This window comes from Thamnophis sirtalis, unplaced genomic scaffold (genome assembly GCF_051295495.1).
Source record: "Thamnophis sirtalis isolate CommonGarterSnake01/CBP01778 unplaced genomic scaffold, rThaSir2_p1.2 scaffold_6, whole genome shotgun sequence".
Taxonomy (NCBI): Eukaryota; Metazoa; Chordata; class Lepidosauria; order Squamata; family Natricidae; genus Thamnophis; species Thamnophis sirtalis.
Window position 1 is genome coordinate 94,059,234 of NW_028261386.1, and position 21,655 is coordinate 94,080,888.

The window sequence follows — 21,655 nt, forward strand, 5'->3', positions numbered from 1 at the left end:
GACCGCAGCCTGGAGAGGATTGTCAGGAAAAGGCCATTCAAAAGTGTTGGGGACTTTCACAAGGAGTGGACTGATTTTGGAGTCAGTGCATCAAGAGCCACCACACACAGATGGATCCTGGACATGGGCTTCAAATGTCATCTTGTCAAGCCGCTTCTAAACAACAAACAACATCAGAAGCATTTTACCTGGGCTAAAGAAAAACAGACCTGGTCTGTTGCTCAGTGGTCCAAAGTCCTCTTTTCTGATGAGAGCAACTTTTACATCTCATTTGGAAACCAAGGACCCAGAGTATGGAGAAAGAATGGAGAGGCACACACTGCAAGATGCTTGAAGTCCAGTGTGAAGTTTCCACAGTCTGTGTTGATTTGGGGATCCATGTCATCTGCTGGTGTTGGTCCACTGTGCTTCATTACGTCCAGGGTCAACATAGCCATCTACCAGGAGATTTTGGAGCACTTCATGCTTCCTTCTGCAGACGAGCTTTATGGGGATGCTGACTTTATTTTCCAGCAGGACTTGGCGCTGCCCACACTGCCAAAAGCACCAAAACCTGGTTCAATGACCGTGGGATTACTGTGCTTGATTAGCCAGCAAACTCGCCTGAACGGAACCCCATAGAGAATCTATGGAGCATTGGCAAGAGAAAGATGAGAGACATGAGACCGAACAATGCAGAAGAGCTGAAGGCCGCTATTGAAGCATCCTGATCTTCCATAATACCCCAGCAGTGCCACAGGCTGATAGCTTTCATGCAATGCCACATTGAGGCAGTAATTGCTGCAAAAATTGCCCAAACCAAGTACTGAGTACATATGCATGCTTATACTTTTCAGAGGTCCGATATTGTTCAATGTACAATCCTTGTTTTATTGATTGCATGTAATATTCTAATTTTCTGAGATTGTGGATTTGGGGTTTTCATGAGCTGTAAGCCATAATCATCACAATTATGACAGATCATGGTTTGAGCTTGTCTTGCATGTAATAAGTCTATTTCATATATTAGTTTCACCTTTTAAGTTGCATTACTGAAATAAATGAACTTTTGCACAATATTCTATTTTTTTGAGTTTCACCTGTATATTATTTATGTTTTTGATAGATTATTTGAATGTGTAAAATCCCAGTAGCCATTTAATGTACATTTAGCTCTGTTATAAATCCTACATTCTCAAAAACGTTTAGTACTTTATTATTTTTTTAAATAGTAAGATACATACAATTTTGCATAATGTGGATAAAGTTAGTATACCCAAATCTTCTATCTGATTTAAAATACTGGCATGTAAAAACATGAAACTGAATGGAAGATTCTCAGTAAATAAAAAGAAATTATGTTACATTTCTTTAAGTGCATTAAATATGGAATTTATTGCCAGATTATACAGTGAGGTTTAAATTTGAATAAAGTTAAAATGGATATATATTCACAAAAATGTTTCACTTCTCATCCAAGAAGCTTCTTCAGGTCAGAAGAACTGAACTGAAGAAGCTTCTTGGATGAGAAATGAAATGTTTCCAAGCAAAAAATCAAGAAAGTCCAGTTGCCTTTTGAAAAGCACTTTTGTGTAAACCATGTTCTGGATGATTGGGAATCTCCATATACATTCATTTATATTCATGGAAATGCACTATGGGCTACAAGTTGTGGAAGCTAAAAATAATAACATGCCAGAGTTACTCATCAATTGCTGGAAAACAGAAGAAAAAAGCAGTTCAGTTTACAGCCTGTTTTGAGCTTACAGTAATAGGATCTGCTTCACCATTACAAAAAAGAATGCTGGTTTACAGAGATGGTGGATGGTGTGATGCTACATAGTTTTCTTTACATTCATAAAGATTCCTTACTTCCGTATCCAACATAGTAGCCACTGTACCAGTCCAATAATTAAAATGTTGCTAGCATAAAAGCTTGTATGCAGCATACAATTGATTTAATCAAGGTTTCAGATAAACTTGGTAAGCTTTTATGCTAAGACCCCTAAACAGTATTTTCTAATTACTGATTTCATTGTTAAAAGAAGGCAAAATCTGCAGTAGGTTGCATGGATATAGAGGATTTCTGTTCTGTATAAAACACCTGTTCAGGCCTATGAAGACAGCTGTCATTTTTTTTCTCAAGGTTTCTTCTGCAGCTGTGCTCTCATTTTTTTAGGGATAAAATAAAACTTATTTGCATCTTTTTGCAACATCCTTAAGAAATTACTCCCTGCCGTTTTGTATAGCAGTAATCAGAAACCATATCAACTGCAAATCCTTTTTAAGAGAACAAGTTCAGGGTCACAGCATATGAGAAGCAATTCAGCCTCAATGCCTTCATCTATAAGAAATTATAAACCACAATTTTTATGATCTGTAAAATCATCTTACTGTATATTACTGAAATTTCTAAATGACGTCTATTGAATGAAACATATCTGATTCATTCATTCTATCCAGCAGCCTAGAATTGCCTATAGTAGGCTGTGATTGTATGTGAATGTGTGTATATAGGTTGATTTCAATAACTGCTACACAACATGTTAACTTTACCATAATAGAGATAACTGACTTGCAAAATAGACAGCCCAATGTCTTCCAGATGTTTTATCTTCCAGCCTATAAAATAAGGACTGCAATGAATGAGAATTGTTCAAAATATCTGGAATGCAGTGACCCAGATTGCCATGTCATGGAACCATGTTATTGAGCACCAAAATGGTGGTGACAATAAATATTCCATTCAAGATAATATGTAAATTGAGTTTAATTTTGCCTAATTACAGGTAGGTTAAAATAGATAATCTAACATAAATTGGTTGCTTATCAGGGAAGTGACTAAATTTCAAACAAGATAAATAGTTGCATCTCTGAACTTCTACCAATCAGTAGTATCATATTATTTCTGATTAGTACAGTTAGTATGTCACATTATTATTTATAAAAACAAACTTGCAATACAATTGCTAAACTAAGTTCCTTACCACAAAAGGCTGCTAGAAATTTCATTTTGCCCATAGATTTCCATTTTTTTGATTTTGGGGATTGATCTTGCCTATCTTTTCTTGTCTTCCACTTAGCCTAAAACCTTTGGGAGTGGAGACATTCACAGCCGTTTCCTTTTATTTACATCTAAAAATAAGACATAGATATTTATTTAATTTTATGCAAATTTCCATTAAAAACAAAACACTTCTTTAAATGGTAGCTTTGCCACCTCCTTAAAACATCTGCAAATTTTATATCTCTGTGTGGTCACTATGCAAACTAGAAACAATTGCATAAAGTTCTTCAAAAACTCTTAGAAAGAACATTAAGCAATATTATCATCCTAATCTCAATGGAATGTGTTTTTGGAATGGCAATCACAAGAGTTGCTGAAATTGTGGTGACCTAGATGGTCAAAAAAGCAGCTGCACCTTATAACACAGAATTCAGAGGTGAAGAGGTTAATGATAGTACATTATTAACGCAGCGTATTCATAATATCATTTTTTGCTACAATGAGGACTAGGATAATCTGTCCTTGAAACAGCAGGGAGACTCTGTAAAACATTTCCATAGTTTGACAAAATGAGGCGGTATACAATATCATGTTCCATTTTAATGTTTCCTCTCTAGAGAGTATATATTAGGATCACAATAAGTGGTATGCTTATCCCCTTATAAATAAGTGCCTGGGAACTAATAAAATGGATTTACAGTTACAGTAGAAATATCATATTTCTTTATTTTACTCACCACCCAATAGGGAACAACAGTAAAAAAGCACACACACAAAAATAGTGCATATATTATATAGTAGCCAGAGAAAATCACTATGAAGTCATGTTGAAAGTGTATAATGCAGAAATACGCTATTTTTACAATTTGTTCTTGTGGATCATTTTTTTTTCAAATATATGTAAGTCCACTAATACCCTTATGCTTGCAAAATAGATACCTCTTTAGATAAGGGTCTTTTATTATACAATAGTTACTGAATGTGGACTTTATGCAATGTTAATTATATTCAAAAGTCTAGATTAAAAATAATTAAATTTTCACTCATTGATTAGTATAAAGTATTTATTTGGAAAATTAACAACACATTCTTTCCCACAAAATTGAAAATGTTGTGGAGTTCAGAACATTTAAAAAGAAGAGCAGCAGGATAATGTTTTGATTTCTATCTTGAACAGGATTGCTTCACAAATGCAGACAGAATACTGAAAAAAGATTCTCAGCAGGATTACCATCTGGAGTATGCTATGGAAAATAATACTCACACAATACTAGCTTTCAGCCGGCAGCTTCACACTTGTGACCCAAATGACAAGAGCCTAACGGTAGGTAAAGGGTAATGCTAAACCTAATGATGAATCTAAATTAGACAAAAGAATGAAGAAGAGAGAGAGCTTAATATTAGCTTCTTGCTTTCAATCTAATCATTATGCTGATTATGCCATAATAAACAGTCTGTTTTGCTGTATGTTCTGATTAGGGAAGGTACAATGTAAGTGTCTCTTCTGATCTGTAATTCAGTGAGGGTTTATTCTATTGTGTGGGCACAATGGCTTAGTGATTAAAGACACTGAGTTTGCCAGCTGAAAAGCTGATAACCCAGGTTTGAGACTTGAGTTCTGCACTATGAGATGAGCTCCTGTTTTTGCTTCAGTTCCTGCCCACCTAGTAGTTCAAAATCATGCAAATGTGAATAGATAAATAGGTACCACTTTGGTTGGAAGGTAACAACATTCCATGTGCCTTGGCGTATTGTTATGCTTGCCACATGACCATGGAAGTTTCCTCAGGAAACCCTGGCTTCTTTGGCTAAGAAATGGAGATGAATACAGCCCACTAGAGTTGGAAACAACTGGACAAGGGAATTGGGCTGAGGGCTGACGAATTTTCTGGGACAGAATTTGAATATATAGATGATGTGGCAAGTTAAGAATAAAAGTTATAGGGCCTTTGAAGTCTATTCTAGATCAGTGGTCCCCAACCTTTTTATTGCCGTGGACCAGTCAGCCTTTGATAATTTTACCGTGGCCCGCTGAGCGCGCGCAGGGGTGGGGGGGCGTTGTTCGCGACGACACATTGATTGTTTATATATCAGATTGTTTTGATTAAACAACTTTTATTTTATTGTATTTAAACATGCCTTACAAAATAAAATACAATTACATAAATATAAAGTGCTTTAATATCCCCCCCCCACCCGGACAGACTTATGTTCCTCAAAGACCATCCTGAACCCTCAACCCGGACCAACCTTTCTGCCCGCCCTCCCCCTCCCCACCACATTCGGCGGGCAAAGAACAGAGCGCGCGCGCGAATGCCGTGGAGAGAGAGAAAATAAATATATATATAAATATATAACTGTTTGGGAGTAAAAGCGGGGAGGCGCACCCGGCCGGGGGGGGGGAGGAGGAAGGAGGGTGGGAAGGAAGCTGGCAAGTGAAGAACAGAAAGTAATTAGCAAGGATTAAAACGACCTGCCGGAAAAAGGAAAGGGGAAAAAAAAAACACCAGATCTGACGGCTAGTGCAGCCTCCACCGGAGGGGCTGCAGAAACACACACCGCCAGTCCTGTCCTTCCTTTCCAACCAGTCTCTCTCCACGCGCGCATACACACACACACACACACCACACAAACACACACCCGCCGGCAGATATGCACGCACACACACTTTTTTTTTTTGCAATTGGCAGAACTACGGTTTTCTTTCTTTTTAAAAAAAATAATTAAATGGAGGTGGGGGGGGGTGGAGAGAAAGGGAGAGAAGCGGACACATAAAACCGAGCCGCACTCGCGAACCACAGCATGCATCTGGGTGACAAAATTGCAGGGAGAAAGCAGGAAAAGCCGAGGAGAGAGCAAAAAAAGAAAAGAGCCAGGCCAAGCGCGGCAGGGCGGGAAGGAAGGCGATGATGATTGGGGGAGGTTTGAAAAAGCAGATCCAAGCGCAAAAGTTACTGAGTCATTTCAGCGGCGGCCGGAACAGTTTTCTTGACTCCCTCCCTCTCTCCCTCTCTCTCTCCTCTCTCACTCTCTCACTCTCTCTTTCCCTGGCGATGGATCGGTGCGGGAGGGGAGAGAGAGAAGGGAGGAGACGGCGAGGGAGGGAGGGAGGGAGACAGAGCCGAGGGTGGGACCAAAGGGGGGGGAGAGAAATGCATTTAAGAGGAGCGGATTTAAAAGAACGATCATGGCCCCCGGCCGCTGCGCGGCCCGGTGCCAGGTACTCCACGGCCCGGCACCGGTCTGCGGACTGGGGGTTGGGGACCACTGTTCTAGATAACAGCCTGACAGCCATACTAGTCTGTGTAGAGTATGCTATAGTAAACCAAATGTAAGGTTACCTAAGGACAAATTACTTTTGTATCAAAATATTTACAGTAAAAATACAAAAGCAAAATGTAAAATTAAAAAAGGGAATTAATAATCCTACTCAGAGTTGAAATAATATACATTTACAACATATATTAATATAGAAGTGTGATCAGGAGTATTTGAAACATGTGACCCATCAGAGGTTTCTGAACTTCTGAACCAGTGTTCTTCAACTTTGGTCATGCTGATAGCAACTACAAGCAATTCTAATTTGGCAACATCTGGAGGGCCATATGCTCCCCAAATCTTTGCAAGATGGAAAATATATTCAGGTAGGCTGTGATCATAGGATTAGTTTTGTTTTTACATAACTCAGCAGCAGCTTTCCTTTTTTCCAGGAAAGCACAGTACGAGTAATATGGGCCTATCATGAGAAAGACTTTAAATATGGAGGTCAAAACTACCATGGTTCTAATCGGGGAACGAAGAGTCTTCGTTTATTGAATCCCGAGAAGAATGCTGTAATCCCGTCCTCCCTGCCATATTTTGACTTGGCAAACCAAAACGTAAGTTACTTGGGTTAAGTATCAGTGTAAGAGGGACAGAACTGTATGCTGAATTGTCTTGGGAAAAACACACTTCATATTATATTAGATTTTTCTTTCCATTTTATTAAGACAGGTGGCTATACCAGAACAGGACACGACCTATTGGTGTCAAATGTTTAAGATACCTATCCTGCATGAAAAGCATCATGTGATAAAGGTATGTGAGCTAGCTAGTGATGCATACAGAGCAGTGGTGGGATTCAAACATTTTTACTACTGGTTCTGTGGGCGTGGCTTGGTGGGCGTGGAAGGGGAAGGTTTTGCAAAATCCCCATTTCCTCCTGATCAGCTGGGACTCAGGAGGCAGAGAATAGGTGGGGTGGGGCCAGTCAGAGGTGGTATCTAAAGGTTCTCCAAACTACTCAAAATTTCCGCTACTGGTTCTCCAGAACTGGTCAGAACCTGCTGAATACCATCTCTGATATACAACTTTCTGTTCGTAATTCTATTTCTTTCATGATGTGATTAACACATAGTCTTGGAAAAATATACTTTAAGAGCTAGAGCATATTTGTTGATTTTTTTTAAAAAACTGGTTTTTAAATAGTAAATATTAAAAACATTATGCTATTATTCCTTATTTCAGCAACAATGGTTTAAGGAATAGATGATCAATGAAACATTACCAGCATGCAAAAAGGAGGAGAAAAACATGAGATTCAAGCAGATATAAGATATCTTTCAGAATTATTTTAATTATACACTTTCATTTTGAATGAATAGTCCCAAGATAAGATGTTGCTAGGTACATTCTTTTTGTAGATTATGAAGTTTTACAAATTTAGATCTGAGCTATATGCAATCTTAACATAGTAGCCAAAACCTCTATATGGGAAATTTGTTTTGTGGCTAAGTATGGTTTTACATCATATTGCTTTGTTTATATAACTGATGCCAGAGGCAAAATTCCTTGCATATTATTTTTGCTGACACATAGTATTAAAGCCTTAGGTGTTCTAAAAGACAAGAAATTACAAGCCTATATATATTATACACTCAACTCAAACTTTCCTAAAAATCTGCCTTTGATTCCGTTTCATGATTGGAGAGTTTATTGTTCTTCTCTAAAGTAATTCATAATTGCAATAGGATGATTGGCTCTCCAAATCCTTTCTTGGATCTCTGTTTATTTAAATAAACATATGGAAGGTATAATTGCATGATTCTTATAGATATAGACAAAGGGAATTCCTTAAGATGGAATGGATACATAGGAATCAACTGAATACCTGTATGAACAATTTTTAAAAGCTTTGATTCCTGTTTGTGATGTTCTAACTTTGGGAAAAATAATGGTATTGTGTCTTTGGCACATAAGGCCTTTGTGTTGAAAGGTTTTTATTTTCCTCGCTCCCTCAAGCATAAAGATTTTTAGTTCCCTAATCAAGCTTCAGGAATAAAGAGATAACCATAATTGGAGTTTGGAGTTTATTCAATTTGTAGGCCGCCCTATTCCCCGAAGGGACTCAGGGCGGCTGAAGAAAAGCCAAGGGAGGGGAAATTACAAAAAGTAAGACAAAGACAATCAGACAATACGAACAATTTAAAAGCACAACAGACACAGCAAATTCGAGTAGGGGGGGGGGGGACTCAACCCCAGGCTTGCTGGGACAGCCAGGTCTTCACGGCCGTCCGGAAGGCCCGAAGGGTGGAGAGGGTCTGAATCTCCACGGGGAGCTCGTTCCAAAGGGCCGGGGCAGCCACAGAGAAGGCCCTCCTCCGAGTAGTTGCCAGCTGACATTGGCTGGCAGATGGAATACAGAGGAGGCCTAATCTGTGGGATTGAATGGGTCTGTAGGAGGTAATCGGCAGAAGGCGGTCTCTCAAGTTAATTAAAGGTTAAGAAGAGATGCTTATTGTTAAAGATTAAGAAGCTCTCTCTAGTATGTGTGTGTGTGTGTATGTGTGTACATCTGAATAAATATATAGTATTCATTTAAATACATGTTCATACATACACTATCTAAAAACTCACAGTCTTTAAAATAAATGGGAACAATAATTTGAAATCTGTATCTTTAATTAAAGATTTTATTGTTTTTCTGTTTTAACAAGTTTTTTTAAAAAAAATCATTTTTAAAATATTTAATATTTAATTTGCCAGTCTACATCACCTTGTTGAATCAATAATTTTTTTAAAAACGACAATGGATACTAAAAGCAAAATCACAATTTCATTCTGATGTGAGATATGAGGAATTCAAGTTTCAAGGAAATGTTTTGACTTGCTAGATCATTTTCAAATAGTTTTTTCAGTTAGCACTTGATTCCAGATTGAGTGATTCAAGTCAAGAAACACTATTTTCCTTTCTCTTATTTAAGAAAAAGATATGTATGTATGTATGTATGTATGTATGTATGTATGTATGTATGTATGTATGTATGTATTATGATTCAGTAAATAGGCATTTATCAAAAAATTAATTTTATAACCCAAAAATGCCATGACAGAACAATCGGATCACAGAAATCTAACAAAGTTTACATTGCTTACAAGAACTGATACCTATTTAGATCTGGTAAATTTCCAAAATCAACAGATAGCATAATTGTTCTTCGTCCTATGCTGTAACCATGCTAATTACACTTACTTAGTAAAGTTTTGGAAATTGCAAATATTTATTATTCTTCAGTCTTCAAAGAAATCACTAAAATCCTTATTTTCTTTTGACTTTCTATTATGTTATTTATTCTTTCATAATCTATTCAAACTCATTCTACATTACTTTTTATTGAGTGTAAATAAACCCCATGGAAAAATACATAAATGAAAACTAATTTTCTTTTAGGTTAGATTACTCGTAGATCAATTACACAATTCAAACTGTTTGTGACCAGTTTACTCCCTGATACATTAAAAATTAAAATGTTTATTACATTTTAATATTTACTTTTTCATCAGCTAGTGGTAATTTATCTTCATGCAATGCCACAAGACTCTGTTTTTCTCTAATTCAGTTAATTCTCACCTTTTTCTTTAATGTTCAGTGCATTTTTGCCCATATTATAATAAACTAGACTATGAGTATAGATTGAATTCTGATAAATTCATGAAGACATTAATATGTTTTGCTTGAGTACAATTTATTTTAGATTTTTTGGAAATTATTGTTAAATAATTATTCTTAAATAATTATTCTGCTCCTCTGGATTCTGTTTCCCATCTAATAACTGACCCTATCCAAATTTGCCAAATAATTCTTGAGAGTAAGTTAGTTCAGGTAGGTATTCAAAAGTACTTGGACCATTAATATAGCAAATGCTGTTCCCTAGCCTTCCTTGTGCACCACCGCTGCTCCATCCTTCTCATTCTTATCCATAGCTTCTACTTTTATTCTTTCGAACTCAATAAAAAGAAGTGCAAAGACGTTTTATAAATAGTCTTAGGTCCTGCCTGCCCATCAACAGGACAACCCATTGAAAACAGAATAAAATAGGACCAAATTTGGTATAGTGGACAAACCTGGCAAATGTATGATTTAATTAGAAAATGACCAGAGGTTGCAAGGGTTGAAAAATTCCCAACCATTCTCATGCTTCCACATTAGTGGTGGTTTCCTACCTGTTTGGACTGGTTTGGCCGAACTGATAGTGGTTTGGCACCCTGGGTCACTGGAACCAGCAGCAACCCTGGCTTGCCATGTCCCTGAAACGGTTCCCCAGTTAGCACCGTTGGTGCTGCCATCTTGTTTTTCAGTTGCACGTGCAGTGAAGCATGCACATGAGTGCACCGAAGTAGTGCCGGCCAGAACCCATCCCTGACACACATAGGGAGGGTTACTCTTCCTGTGGGGTGTTTTGCCCTTGGGGAGGTACAGACCGAGTCCAGGAAAGGTGTAAAGAATCTTTAGTTGTATATCCACCTCCCCCAAAGTTTTCATTGTATTATTTTCATTGTTAATTTGTGTTCATTTTTGGTATTTAGATTTTGGAGAGAGATGTATATATGAATATTTCACTAAAGATTGTTATGATGGCAAAAGGTTTAAAATCCTGATATTTAGAATCCTGATATTGGGGAAGTAGTTCAGCATATTGGCAACTGCTCAATTCTACACTGCCCACAGTCCTTTCTCCCAGCCCTCCTTCCCAGTGTTACACATACTTATTGATTCTCCATGTGTACATACACACATGAACAGACATACAACAGGTGGAAAAATACACACATCACTCAGAGATGCAACACAGTCTTCGGTCAAAAAAGAAAATATAGAAATGTAAATATCAACCTTGGGCCACTGGTGACAAAGCATTAGAAAGAAATCTGGACTCTGTTCTTCATGCTTTATCTCATTCTTTTTTTGGTTTCTGCTTCTGTATTTCCTTTGCCTTACTACCTTATCCGTACTACTGCTTGTGAGAATGTATCTCTAACAATTTCTTCTAAATGTACAATGATGCCAACCCTAGTGTTGAATTACAGAAGAGGAGCAAAAGAGAAAAGAAACAACAACTGTCCCTATTTTTAATGCTTTGGGGTGAATCATAATGCAAACAATGGCTATTTAGATTCTCCCTGTGAGAAGATTAGTGGGCAGTCAATCATGTAATATATATTGTATACTTGATATGGATCAATTTCCTCTAATGTAAATGCAGCTGGAATAGGGGGCCCTTTGCATGTCACCCTAGCTTTGTGGGAACCATTGTTTTTATGGATGACTCTTTTGCAGCTGGAATAACTCTTTCAATGACATAAATACTGGGATGGAAAGGCACTGATTATATGAGCTTTCCCTTGTATACCCTACCAACATCAAGAAACTCCCAAATTTTCATTTATAATCTATATAACTGATCGGTATTTTACCCATTTAAACTTCTGCGGTGACCAATTATTAAATAGTCTCTATACTGTTAACAGAAATGTGTTTGCTTTTTCTGACAGAAATGAAATAAAATAATTACCAAGTTGGTTGATTCCATGGATTTTAATAAGAATTTCAATGCTTGCATTATATTTGTGGTTTACTGTTTTAGTGGTTTTGCTTTCCATTGTGCAGATCTATTACATGTATATATTTCTTATATATTTCAGGATGCAGGTTATCAATGAGCAGCAATACAGCATAAAACAGATACTGTGCTATTGAGTTGTCAGTTTTGCAAAAAAACATCATAATCCCTCATAATTGAATATATAATTGTATTTCACAATAGGTAAACCAGTGCTAAAATGTGTTTTTTTTCAAGATTATCAAAATATATTCAAGATGTATCAAAATATTACTATAGGTAATTGATTAAGCAAGCAGGCACTCTAGGTAAACATGATTTTCAGATAGTTGTCCTTTGCATTATTCTTATTAAAATAGACATTCTCAAAGACTGATGACTAGTGATGTGCAAATGATCAATGTGAAGTCTCTATGGCCTCTCTATGTTTATTTCCAATCAACTTCCCAGGCCAGCCTTCCCTCACTGCATGAATCCGTGTTCACTGCAAGTGAGTTGATTCATGAAAATGCATCAGTAGTAGAAACCTCATTGCAAAGGAGTGATAATGCAAACAGCAAAATAAGTACTAACATTCATAAAATTGTTAACAGTGAACAGGCTTTGACTCTATATGTGTTCTATTAAGTAGAACACTAGTTAAGTAGTGGGAATACAACAGTGGAGAGAGAGAGGGAGAGGGAGAGAGAGAGAGAGTGAATGAGAGATTACATTTTTTTTAGTCATTTTATTCAATACACTGGATCATTATAATTGTACAGAGGTTGTCCAACATTTTTTAACTTCATAGTCAGAGACTATGTACCAACTTTCATATCAAGAGGTGTAAACCTGAGGCAGCCTTCACCAACCTGGTGCTTTTTAGAAAATTGAATCTTCAGAGTTCCCAGCCAGCTAACTGGGACTATGAAAGATGCAATCTAACAATTTTCAAGGATAACAGGCTAACAAACAATCTTACAAAATGACATGACTTTGCATTAATGATTCTGTAAATGATCTATTACTACTCTTGGCTCCTCCAACTCTGACTTTATATAAAAATATGGCTTTCAGCAATCATGAGCTGACTCAGCTTAATGTTCCTATGTCATAATCATGTTATTGTGCAATTTTGTTCTGGAACACATTCTTTATCTAATTGGAGTGTTGGAAAGACACTAAATATTGCCTGGTGCTATAAGAATTATAAATGTGCACACACTTGAAACCCTAGGAGAAAACAGTGAGAAGCATTCAATTCCATCCCAAGGGTTGAACCACTTTCCAGAATTTCTGGACTCTGCATTTTCAGACTTAAAATAGGAATATACTGATCTTAAAGTGCACAGGTCCTCTTCCTTTTATGCTCTCCATTCTCACCACTTCCTAAATTTTATCTTGATAATTTTCTTTTCAAATATGAATTAATTGCCCTGCTGCAATCTCTTACTTCTTCCTAGTTTTTCTTCACATGTACATTCATTCCTAGATTTGAACTTAACTGTGGTATAACATCATTTAACATATTTAATTCATGGTGTTACAGGCCACCAAAGTCATTATTATCATTGCCTCTTGTATACTAAATTGTCTGAAATCTGTGTGAGCACACTAGTAAAAAACGTTTAGAGTTACTGTCTTAAAATTAATTTTTTTCTATCAACTATCCTAGCTCGTGTGGTAAAGTACTATAAATATCAGGAATGTAAGTGGTTTCTCATTGAAAAACAAGTTAATTAATCAAAGGTCTTAATTACTTATGAAAACATGCTTACTGAGAAGGCAAATACAGGCTCAAAAACATTTCAGAGAGAAATCATTCACAATTTGAGTTTTAGTTCAACTGAAACACAACTCAGCAAAGAGAGGAAGATCCTAGCTGCATAAATTAAGAAAATATTTGCAAAAACATCTGAAATACACACGTCAATGGTCTTCCATATGAATACATACCATCTATAATTGAGATGATTAAAGGGTAGTGTTATACAAAAAGTAACAGTTCGATTTTCAGTGACTGGAAATGCAAGCTGGCAAGACCAATTGTCAATGTTTTATTTTGAATATTTATCTGAGAAAGTGGGGAAGGGGTTGGTCTATGTGGGAATGGAAAATCTAGTAATTTATTTGTAAATCTAAAACCAGGCCTAATGTAGCTGTGAAGGCCAAAAGTGGGGTTTAAATGTGGGGTTTGATTTTTACCATTATTTCAACTATGAATATACATGAACTACACACATTATGTCACCCACCTAGTGGATAGAGACTAAGTATGCAGAAACTACAGGTGAATGTTCTACAAGAAGTCCTTGATTTATGAATGACCATTTGCATTTATGATGGCTATGGCCAGAATAGCATCTCCCTACCTGTTGTAAACAGTCATGCCGTTTCTCTCTTGTCAAGATTGCTGCATTCACTTAAAAACACCTGCCAAAAAGATAATAAAATCACTTCTGGTCATGTGGACACCTCTATTTACAACTGTAATGACTTATGACTGTATTTTCAGTCTCAGTGGCACTCATAAGTTGAGGACTACCTATCATCTGTGGTGGCCCATCCTATTAAAAAAGTAAAAAGGAAACTTGAGGAGCAAACATCTGAAGATCCTGTTGTACATATTACAAATAGCCCAAGAGATGTAGTGTAATACAGAAAGAAATCTGGGGACTGTTAGGTTGCTGTCTGCTTAAATCACACATGCATTTGTATGTATCAACCACACGTAATCCGTGGCACGACAAAACCACGCTCGACTAAGCCGCGCCCGATTAAACTGCGTCACTGACGTCATCAACAGGGCGACAACAGCGAGCGCGGAGAAAGAAGGGCGCTTTAAATAGTGCTTTGAAAGCAAGCCGATTCAACTTAAGGTAAGGGTTAGGTTTAGGGTTAGGGTTAGGTTAAGGGTTAGGGTTAGGTTTAGGGTTAGGTTAAGGGTTAGGGTTAGGGTTAGGGTTAGGGTTAGGGTTAGGGTTAGGGTTAGGGTTAGGTTAAGGGTTAGGTTTAGGGTTAGGTTTAGGATTAGGTTTAGGGGGGTTAGGTTTAGGTTTAGGGGTTAATTTTAGGTTTAGCGTTTACAGCGTGCTTCTGTCTCCGCGCTGTTGTCACCCTGAATCTGTCCAATTCAGTATGGTGAGTTGTTCTGCATAAATGAAATACCTAGTGAGATTGAGCTGATGGCTACTCCTTTTGTGAACCTGCTCAGAGTGATACATCTGATGCTTTTCAGTGGAGTTCTCCTCAACATGTTTAGATGGATTTGAGTGCGAGAAAAAAATGATTAGCCCAAGGCTACCCAGTGAGGTTTCATGACTTAAGGTGGGACTAGAACTCTCCGTCTCCTGGTTTCTAGCCTGATGCCTTAACCACTAGACCAAACTTTCCTGGGGAATTATGAATATTTTCAACATTGCTTTCTAAATGCAGAAATTTGTCCCTAATATCTAATTTGGATATTTGAATGAAAACAGAGAAGCAATGCAGAAATATAATCTGGAGAATGTCCAATGTTGATGACCTTAAGTCTTTTTTTCCCCATATGGCTTATTCTACAGGTAGTACCAACTAGAAATGCATGTAAGTTTAATGTAATCAAGTGCCTATATGAAAAGTGCATCGGGGATATTCAATTTTAACCCAAATACGAATTAGGTAAAAGGCAAGAGTTGCTTTACTTGGTATTGTTTGATAGTAAAATTGACACATAGGTAACAAAGATTTGTGAGAGCTACATGCCTTTCTGTTGCCCTTCACTTCATTCTATGCTGCTATTGAATTGCCTTTAAATCTATGAAGACAGAACAGATAGATGTTCCTATGTTATTCAGAGTTTTGCTAGATAATGGTTCTTTAATTTTTTTAAAAAAATGGATAATGATGAATATGAGTAATGTTCCCTTATAACTTGTAAGAGTGATTATGAAAGTGACCTACAAGATTTAATAGTATATGCTGAAAAATTCCCATTTTGTCTTTTTTTCTCCATTTTTGCAAGTCACTTAAAAAACTGTATATTTTTATGCAACCTAAGATAGGAAGTTTGGTTTTTGCTACTTGTTCCAAGTGTTCCAAGTAGTTCAATAATTCATATATTTATTATCTAGAATGCTTATTTAGCAATCAATATTGCTAACTTATAAAACCTACAAAATGATCTCAAAGAAAGAGATTCATAAAATCTTTGTATTTGGTGGGAGGGAAGGAGATTTATCTTTTAATAAAAATATGAGCAGACAAATAATTATTAGAATCTTGGTGTTCAAGGAACTGGGAATGAAAGTGTATGAATAGCCAACTTTAGTAATGAGTCATCACTTTGAAGATTGTTTTTTTTAAAAAAAATTGTGGTGAAAAGCATAACAAGTGTTAGTGTCCTAAAGAGGCAGGTGGCTGTTGCACAAGTTTGGACAAGTGTCCCTTTTATTTCAAGCAGAGATCAGTAGAACATTCCCATAACCTTCACACTGATTCATTTCTTATTTTGTTTAGATGTTCTGAGTTCTTTTGGATTCTCACCCTTTAAAAATTCTATTGCACATCATGTGTGGGTGGATTTGTTTATATTTCCTCCACCATAGCGTTCAGTAACAAAAGCACCATGCATTTTATGGCAGCTTGACTGCAGCTTTCATCTAAGTTTGTCCCCCTTCTCTTTCTCTCTCTCCCCCCTCTCACACATTTTATTTTACACAGGAGAACATGAAGGATTAGAAAATATTAATATATTGCATCTTGAGATGCAATTAGAAATTAAAAACTCTGCATTAAACACAGATTGCAGTGTTGTTTTGCCTACATAGCAAGCAAATTTTAAACTTTAATAGTTCAGACAGATCAAACTGAAGGATCTGGGAGGCCTTAGTCTAAATCCTTTCCCAGTGCTGAGTATTATTAAGTAATATTACAAAGGTCTTGCTATCAGTTCTAAAAACTGCACAATTTGACATCATCATAGTATCTTACCTGTATTTGATATACCACTTCAGCATGCAACTCTGTCTTAGAGTTAGGGTTGTATCCAATGCTTGGACTACCAGTTGTGGCTCTTCCCCTCCAAAAATGGGAATTTTGGAAGTTGTAATCAAAAACACAGGGAAAGTATTAGATCAGGTTTGGTTGACTTAATATATAAATAGAATCCTTTGAATTTCAAGGAGATGAAATCAGTCAATCTTAAAGGAAATCAATCCTGACTGCTCTTTTGAAAGACAGATACTTCAGCTGAAGTTCAAATACTTTGGCCACCTAACAAGAAAGGACAGATAGGAAAAGACTCTGATGTTGAGAAAGATTAAAGGCCCAAGGAGAAGGGGACAGCAGAGGATGAGATAACTTAGATAGTGTCATCAACTTAATGAATATAAATTTGGGCAAACTCTGGCAGACAATGTAGTGTAGGGGGCCTGGCATGCTACAGTCCATGATGTTGCAAAGAGTTTGACAGGACTCAGTGACTGAACAACAAGGATGTTTGTGCAGTTTGCATTTTGGCTTCTTCATAACACCATTTAAGCATTTTGAACAATTATAATTGAAAATGATGAATGAATGAATGACTTAATATTTTAGTTAGAAACTGAAATGCTTCAAATGCTTCTAATATTCCCTTATTATATTGACAGGTTGAACCACTCATTCAGAAGGGTCATGAGAGTATAGTGCACCATATGCTTCTCTATCAGTGTAGTAGCAGTCTAAATGACAGTGTTCTGGATTATGGCCATGAGTGCTATCACCCAAACATGCCAGATTCATTTCTCACCTGTCAAACAGTCATATTTGCTTGGGCTATTGGAGGAGAGGTAAGATTAATTCTTATTTAAATGTCTTTATCAAATAATGTAAAGATTCCTTTAATTCAAATTTTAATTTTGGGGAGTGCATAATTGCAGCAGGGGGTGGGGTTGGTAGAATTATTGGCAGGATTTTGCCATTCTCTTCTTCCGGGGCTCTTTGAGTTCCTAGTTTGAGTTCCTAGTTAGGCAAAAGCTCTGAACTTCTGAAGTGGTTTCCACAGCCGAGAGCTAACTAGAGGAGCCCTGTTTATTTTCTAAAATTAAGCCAAATTTGGCACAAGGTTGAATACATTCTCTACAATAAATGCTTTTAAAGTTTTTTTTTTAATCAGCTGAGTGATTATAGAACTATTATATCCTTATTTTAATTGGACATACCTAACAAATATTAGGTATGCTTGGCAGATTCTTAGTTTTTCTTGGCCCTGTATTTGTTCTTTTAGTATTTTTCCTTGATACAAGAAACTGTTTCTTAATTTTCATCTTTGCTAGGAATACATATGCATTTTTAAGTAGAATAATAATGCTTTTTCATTACTTTTCAATTTCCTTATTGTTTATTCACTTGTTTTGTATTCTTCTTTATTCTATTTCTTTTCTTTCTTTGTTTTTATTACTGTATAAAACCTTTTAATAAGAGTTTTAATAAATTATTTTTAAAATACTAGTAATGCATGATTACCAATTGTTTTCTGTTGAATGACGGAAAAGCATGTCCATACATTAATATAGAATTGTTAACATATTATAATATATTATAAATAATTCTATCAAACTGGAGCTAAATATGTGCTCAGGGTAAAAAAAAACTGCTAACATATGCTTGCTGTGATATGAGCCAATTCTAGGAGATTTATTTTCTCTCTAAAATTATATCAGTGAAGCTATAAATACATAGTTAAAATAAGAATTTAAATGTTTATACCATTGAATCCATTTACTTATGTTGATATGTTTCCAATCTCAGGGTTTTATCTACCCTCCTCATGTTGGCTTATCCATTGGAACAGCTTTAGACCCTCAATATGTACTCATGGAAGTCCATTATGATAACCCTTCATATTTGGAAGGTATGTTCCCTCAACTGTTAAAATGTGTTGAATGTATATATTCCTTACAAAAGCATGTATCTTGCCAGTTATCTACATCTGGTACAATTGTACTTCCTTAATGCCAAATCCTAGACATGAGGATTTAAGTGGGATATTTAAGATTAAAATAGTTACTTTTGCACTGAGTCTCCATTTCAAAAGAAGTCAGGAATATTGATCTATTTTCTAAGTTAGCTAGTTATCTTTAGGCTCTGCAATCTGGCAAGTCTGCTTTGTTTGTTTACTTTCAGTCTTTCTTCCTTTCGGATAGCAACAAGGAAAAATCCATGTAGTGTTCAATACCCCCAAAATGGCTCTCACTCACAAAACTATAAAAGTCGTTATAAACTATTGTTTCGTTCTGGTTCTTTGGGAACTGTACTGAACTGTTCACAGGGGATGCAGGTGGAGGGAATTTGCCTTGGGATGTCACAATGCATATCCACGACTTATGTTTTTCCATCCAGTGCTAGGATGTAAATATAAAAAGTCATATATGCCTTCATCCCCCGCCTCTTATCATAGTTTATGTGTATGTTTATACTATATGTGTGTAGGTCATAGTAAAAATGAGCATTTTGAGGGAAAAATGGATAGGACCGAATGCTGCATTACCTAATTCCTATGCTATGGAAATAGATGTGTTATTATTTAAGGGTAGAATTGGCTGCACTGTTTGCCCTTGAACAGTGGTGGGATTTTCAGTAGATATTTTAGTTAAGAATGCTACCTTCTCTGCTTTGATCTCTATCACAGCAGACAGTGAATTCCTTTCCCCCTCCAAGGCACCTCACCTCTCCTGCTTGAATGGCATGGCAAATTTCCAGATTTCCAAAACTGAGTGGACAAAACAGAAATTAATTTCTCATGATTCATGTGTGTGTGTGTGTGTGTGTGTGTGTGTGTGTGTGTGTGTGTCTGTCTGTTTGTCTGTCTGTCTGTCTGCTGCAAATGAGCTCTGCCTGCAGAGCTATGTTTCTATACTGAAAGACTTCTTACAGGAACAGTACAACAACTAGCTTATAGACTGTATTAGAAAGCTGCTATCTGGAAAATCCCCAACAGAGGCATAAAACTGAGCATAAATGTTTGTACTGATCAAAAAAGCCTAGACATTCGTTTTATTTCACTGCTTTCTTGAGATTTTGCTTTTTTTTTTTTTTTGCTTTATTGCCATTTTTTTTTTAAATTAAAAACCTGTTGTTTGATCTATCTTAACTCTAATTCCTCTTTCTCTGTGTTATAGCAATGGGCCAAATTGGCAACTAGGTTCCAAAACTAAATTCAATCAATAGGGTATTTTATGCTGAGTTATAACAGGCAATTGCTCTTTTCTTTCCAGGGATGATCGATAATTCTGGACTAAGGCTATTTTATACTGCAAATTTAAGGAGATACGATGCTGGAGTTATTGAAGCAGGGCTTTGGGTCAGCCTGTTCCATAACGTCCCACCGGGCATGCCTGAATTCGTGTCGGAGGGCCACTGCACACTGGAGTGTCTAGAAGAAGTGTGTTTTTTTACTAATGCAAATGTGCCTTTTATTGAAAATAGGCAGTTTCAGTGTCTTTGTAAAAAAAAATGGTGTGTATTATTTCAGTGGTCCTGGATCAACAATTGGAATTTGTTCAGAAAGGGATCTGGAACAACGATGGTGCCATCAATTGAAAATACAAATCTGGTTTGAAAAATAGCAAATAAGAACAGGCAAATTATGTGTGAGCATGCCATTTATTTTCTTTGGTTTGTCAGTAAAGATGGATAAATGCTCACAAATATATTAGATTCAATTTCTGCATTAGTCTTCTTGTTTGAAAAAAAAGCACTCTCAAAATTTGTTCTTTCATATACCTTTTCCTATGCATATATTTTTGCTCAGAAGTTCCCTCAATATTTACCTATGAGCATCCATTGTTAATGTATGAACCAGAGGCAATTAATTCCATTGAGGAAAAATTAGATCTGCTTATTCAAACAGTGATAAAATTATTCCCCTTATTTTATTGTCACTGAACCATTATAAATAGCTTCAAAAATCTTTTTTAAGCCTAACACAAATGGTGATTAACATTTTTTTTATATTTGTAAGATGCAGTAAGCATTGTTATGATATTTTCATTGTTTAAATCAAAGCGTGTACTTATTGTGTACTTAGCTAAGCTTTCTTTAGCTTAAGAAAGGAGAAGGTTCTCTGCTGAATGTCTCTAAAGGGAGCATAATACATATTAATAACCCAGGAACAAGTGTGAGTGTGTGACTGTGTTCTTTTGTTTAAAAGTGCTTGCTAGTTCATTTTGTGTTGGTGGGGGAGGTTCCATCTAAGAAATTTGAAAACAATGAGTGGACAATATCATTTTTAAAAAAATGAAAACCAAAGGGACTCATTTCTCATGTGGTTAGAGATGATAGGATTTAGAGTCCAATACCATCTTACTCACATCTGTTTTAAATGAAGAGCAGGTGGGAGAAAATGAAACATCATAGACTATGGAATTGATTTATCAGATAGACCTAATAAGCGGGTGAAAGACATGGTTTCTTTATTTCCTCTAACCCTAAAATCTAATATTTTGTGGTATTTGTACAGTAGAGGATGCTTTATGAAAGCCAAAGAGAATTAAAATGATTGTGCCTGATGCTACATGAGAGCAGAATGCTTCAAATGCCATGTGAATATTTCTCAATAAATCTACACATACCTTCTTCTCTAGTTAAGATATACAATTTTATAGCACTTGAAAAATATTTGTTTCATATTTGAAATTGCCATACATTTGTTCTTGTGTAAAATTTAGTAGATAGAACTGAATCACATCTACTCATTCAATAAATACTTTAACATTCTATCTGTAAATATGAAGAGCCAAGTGAAGACCTTGTAAATATATAGACTAAACTTTGTGGATTTTTGTTTTGC

General features: G+C 36.2%; 1 protein-coding gene across 1 annotated transcript in view; it reads left to right on the plus strand.

Moving 5' to 3' along the window:
• MOXD1 (monooxygenase DBH like 1) overlaps nt 1-21,655 on the plus strand; it is a 38,507-nt gene that overhangs the window by 8,805 nt on the left and 8,047 nt on the right. The window contains exons 2-7 of the mRNA XM_087718472.1: nt 4,164-4,310; nt 6,697-6,864; nt 6,980-7,063; nt 17,475-17,654; nt 18,616-18,718; nt 20,082-20,248. Of these exons, the coding sequence (XP_087574598.1) occupies nt 4,164-4,310; nt 6,697-6,864; nt 6,980-7,063; nt 17,475-17,654; nt 18,616-18,718; nt 20,082-20,248 (849 nt within the window). The remainder of the gene's footprint in view (nt 1-4,163; nt 4,311-6,696; nt 6,865-6,979; nt 7,064-17,474; nt 17,655-18,615; nt 18,719-20,081; nt 20,249-21,655) is intronic.